The sequence below is a fragment of the Cannabis sativa genome, chromosome X (assembly GCF_029168945.1).
Source record: "Cannabis sativa cultivar Pink pepper isolate KNU-18-1 chromosome X, ASM2916894v1, whole genome shotgun sequence".
NCBI classification, from domain to species: domain Eukaryota; kingdom Viridiplantae; phylum Streptophyta; class Magnoliopsida; order Rosales; family Cannabaceae; genus Cannabis; species Cannabis sativa.
Genome location: NC_083610.1, coordinates 14,139,016 through 14,143,578, shown reverse-complemented (window position 1 = coordinate 14,143,578; position 4,563 = coordinate 14,139,016). Strand labels below are relative to the sequence as shown.

Below are 4,563 nucleotides of genomic sequence, written 5' to 3'. Positions count from 1 at the left end.
AAAATTTCTAGATTTGCACCTCATTACCAAAATGCTCATAGCTTGAGCTATGAACACATTTTCAAGAGTTCCAAAGCCTAATATTAGATATTATTTAAGTATTATCAAACTACACAATTTTTTACAAAAAAAGAAATGTTTTGGAGGTGTGACCTGTTGAAAGTCAGACCACGAACATTGACAACTTGTATTTTTACAAAAATTACAACTTCAACAATTTTTAATCAAAACTTTAAGCCCAGTCATGCATGAAGGAACTTACACATAAAAAGCATAAGTGATATATAAAGTTTTGATCATGTATATATGAAATGAGCCATATATATTTTTGTATATGTATATTGCATTTTAATGTAGCGATGAGATAGATAATGGAATTATGAACGATGGTTTACAGGCTGAATTTCTCCTAAAAGATGTCTTTCGGACTGATTATGTTGGTCCCCAACATTTGCCAACTCAACTACTACTCCAACTGTATTACCAGAACTACCATCTTTATTAGGACCCACTTGGCTAGACCCATTTGAAGCCTTTCTCATTCCTTTATTCTTCTTGGCCTGCCGAGCCCAATCAACTAATCCATCTTGAATGTGTTCTTCGAAAATAGCTTTCTTGAAGGAACTTCCCATCTAATAATTCAAATTCAACAACATACAATCATATAATAGTAATGAACAAAAGGCAGGTACTTAATTGTTTATTACAACTCTTCCCATTCAACTCACCTGTGTGACAATGGCATACAAAGGCAAGGTGCTGTAACTACAAAGGAACTGAACAAATACCCTGAAAAAGGAAAAAAAAAATGTTTTTAGCTGGAAATATAGTACTTTTAATCTCTACCAAATTTCTTTATATATATATAGGGACAGAATTACCCATAAATTAATCACAGCCTGAGATCAAATAACTATCCTATCTAACGGCTGCCGTAGAATACATTTCGTGAAAATACAGCGACAAAATCCATATATATATATATATCATTTCACGTACCCAATCACTAGTCGGGGAATAATAAAGCCGATCTGCCCCATTATGCAAGAGTCAAATCCGTATTGAACCTGTGACACATTATATTGAACGAATGATTTATTAATTAATAAGCTAGTATATATATGAGTAGGAAAATAATTTTATATATCTCAAAATAGCAACACTAAATAAGTACCTATACCAAGAAAAATGTATATAAAAATGTACATTGCGTACCCAAATCCAGAAGAAAAATGCTAGTTCGAAGGAATTTTGGAAAAGTATGATATGAATGAGTATGAGAACAAGGCGGGGTCGATGAAACCAGAAGTGATCGTCTGATGGTTTAACTACCAAATCGCCTTCAATTGCTACATGTTTCTCAGCAACTTCATGGGCCAATTGGGTAATTACATGCTCCAACTTAGTGCCAACAGCAAGCAGAAGCTAATACATTATTTTTACAATGTTAATTACTAATGCGTTATAAATTTACTTATACTGGAATAAAAATAAATAATTATATGTATATATCTTTGTACTACTTACAAGCAAAGGTACAAATGCCAACCAAAAATATGCGTGCAAACCTGTATATGTAGAAATTCCTCAAAGGTTAATTTCCGGAAGAAAAATTAACAAAGTTGATTATTTGTAAGAGGATGAAATAAAATGAAAAAGGGCTAGCTTACCGGATACATTCAGGCACAAAAAGAACACTACAAACAACCACAAATACCAACTGCAATTGATTATTCAAAAGTTTGTGTTAGTTTAGTTTAATTTGTTTCAAAAAAAAAACATTTAGTTTAATTCAAGCGAAAATGTTATGGATATGAATATAATCTATTAGTATTTATATATATAGCAAGATAGCACTGGTGAATGCCAAAGGTTTCATAATAATAATTAACTGTAATGATCACAACACACCTTATTCCAACAACTTTTTTAAAATCAGCTTCAAGGGCACGAATCATGTACTTGTGGAAATTAAATTTTCGGTTTCCCCTGCAATGTGTCTACAATAAAGATTAATTTACTTCATATTAATCATATACAAAGTAAAAAATATTAGTTACACATAAAAGAAAGAAAAAATTTACCATGATAAAGCCTAGCCTAAGTGTCAAATAATCTGCTTCCGTCACAGATCCAAAAATTTGCTTGAAAAATGAATGCTGAAATTTATGAATCAAAAGTTTATAATCATAATTACACAGAAATGTATGCAACTAATAATAATGAATAACGGCTTAAATTGATTGTAAAGCATAATTATTAATCATCATCACTACTACTCACCACCCAGCCTAAAAGTGATAAATTCTTCCCAATGCCCAAAAAACGACCCCTGATAAAATCGTGACCTTGAACGTCCGTGAACTTTGTTTTTAGAGCTACATATACATATCAACATAAAAATGTAGCAAGTAGTAGTAAGTACTTAAACTTGAAAAAAAAAACCAAAAAAAAAAAAGCAAAATAGGTACGTACCCTCTTCTACATTGTTTGTTCCATTTTTTGAGATAGAATCCTCCCATTTTTTCCATTGACGTATCTAGAGAAAGGAAAAAGATTTTAATAATATGTACATGTTCAATGAAATTGAGTATAAATTTAGAGAGATAGGTAGGTAAGATACCTTTATCCCACCAAAAAGAATAGTTAAAGCACAGAAGGTGACATGGACAACGGCTAACACAAAGATGAAGATATGAAGATGGTGGAGTGCTGTAGTGGACAACAGTGGAACCTTTTCCTGAGGACAAAAGCAAAGAATTTATTTATAGACTATCATTAATTTGTCTCTTAATCTATTCTATCTGTTCTTGATTCTTAAATATGTCTTAATTCACTTGTCACATAATAAAAGTATAATTCTCTTGGTATGTACATGTGAAGACAGAGTAAATTGAGTCATTTTATAATAAATAAGGATCGAATAAAGAAATGAAAGAAAACATAGTGGAGTAAGACTTATTCAAAAAATAGATAGATAATTAATTAAGGGTAATTAGGATTTAAATGTACCAAATCTATGCCTTAGACGTTAAAAATTCCCCCTGAATTATTGGGATGGTTAGATTTAAAACTTTTATCAAAATTCATTCAATTTTACTGTTTCAATAATTATTTATGTACTAAAACATATCTACCGATACCAAATCATATCCATATACTAAATCATACTCCTAAACTTTCATATATGTTAGAATTTTTTTATTAAAATTAGAAAAAATTCTTAAATCTAACATTAAAAATTTTAATGGCAAAAAAAAATTTAGGAGAATGATTTGTCACATGTCAAACAAAAAATCCTAATTAATGAAAAATTTGTGTGATGATTAAGATACCTTTTTGGAACAGTAGTCATCGGAACCTGAAGAGGAAGCCTCGGCAAGGAGGCGTGGAACAGTTGTGAAAAGGGTCTGAAAGTGATGAGTAGTTTTAGATGATGAGTCATCTTCGTCATCGCTACAAGGCAGCCACTGCTTGGCATGTTCTTTGCTTATACATATTTTGGCGATGCGGGCTTGGAAAACCGTCAGCAGCAGCGATATGAATCCCAAAAGCATTAACTCTGCAAATTAATACAAATACATCAATAATATTCATTCCAAGGATGATTGATCCATTCCCACAGAGATACAAGTAATTACCTTCTTTGACCTTTTGCAATGCTTCGAACAGAGGCTTTTGGTTCTTTTTCTTCAAATACTGCAATATTATGAGAGATATTAATATTAATAAGACTGAATGGGTGAATAATGAATAACAAGTATAATATATACATGCCTTTCCGGTGTAGTGAATGATTCTCTCGACGGTTAGAGAAATGAAGACGATGACAGTACAAACCAGAGCCACAACCCAGGTGGGCGTGTACTCCAACGTTGTTCCCTCCTCTATCATCCTTACTTTATTCTCTTCTCTCTTCTTCACTCCTAATCTTATTTCTATTTCATTTACATTTACACTAAAAAGCCAAAATCACTTGCTTGCCTGTAAAGCTACAAACAAAGCCCTGTCTTTCTTTCTCTGTTTCTTTTTTTCTCTTTCTTTTTTAATAATAAACCAGTCATATAATACGTATACATATTTTATATTGAATCGACTCGGACTGCGAAAGAAAAAAGAAGAAGAAGAACGCGTACTGGTATTATTACCACAAATACAATAATAATTTGGCCTGGTGGTGGGTAATGGGTTGACTTTGTAATTAAACCAAAATCAATATTTTTACAAGGTAATTAATCTCTTTGGATTTTTCTTTTCGTTTTTAGTTACTTTCTTTCTTTATACATTTTATTTTACAAAGATAGTATCTCCTCATATTTCATTTCAAGTAACCATATATTAATAATTATTAGTTAGCAAAAAAAACATATGTTAATTATTAGTGTGTAGAGAATATTAGACACTCTGTCTTTGTGGATTGATTGACAATGCAATGAACATAAGAATCATCAGTCACGCCTCAATTAAGGCCGACTACGGAGCCACTACTACTACTACCCCATTCTTCATTATTAAGGGCCCACCCTCCTAGGTATAATGTTATTGGTGTGTAGTATATAAATT

The 4,563-nt window shown here is 31.6% G+C and overlaps 1 protein-coding gene across 1 annotated transcript; it reads right to left on the bottom strand.

The window, feature by feature from the left end:
• Positions 1 to 245: 245 nt before the first annotated feature.
• Positions 246 to 4,247, bottom strand: LOC133032424 (MLO-like protein 1). Its single transcript, XM_061106362.1, has 14 exons — positions 3,778 to 4,247; positions 3,642 to 3,699; positions 3,336 to 3,562; positions 2,624 to 2,740; positions 2,476 to 2,539; positions 2,284 to 2,378; positions 2,085 to 2,159; positions 1,912 to 2,000; positions 1,671 to 1,720; positions 1,528 to 1,568; positions 1,216 to 1,425; positions 1,000 to 1,067; positions 729 to 789; positions 246 to 632 (listed from the first exon to the last, which is right to left on the bottom strand). Exons 1-14 carry the CDS (start codon positions 3,892 to 3,894, stop codon positions 378 to 380), a joined length of 1,527 nt encoding a protein of 508 aa, XP_060962345.1. The 5' UTR covers positions 3,895 to 4,247; the 3' UTR covers positions 246 to 377.
• Between the last annotated feature and the right edge of the window lie 316 nt (positions 4,248 to 4,563).

Coding starts and splice junctions, on each gene's coding strand:
- LOC133032424 (XM_061106362.1), bottom strand. CDS start 3,894: ATGATAGAGGAGGGAACAACGTTGGAGTACACGCCCACCTGGGTTGTG. Junction 3,563..3,641: donor ATTGCAAAAGGTCAAAGAAG/GTAATTACTTGT, acceptor ATTAATTTGCAG/AGTTAATGCTTTTGGGATTC. Junction 2,540..2,623: donor TTCTTTTTGGTGGGATAAAG/GTATCTTACCTA, acceptor TCCTTTCTCTAG/ATACGTCAATGGAAAAAATG.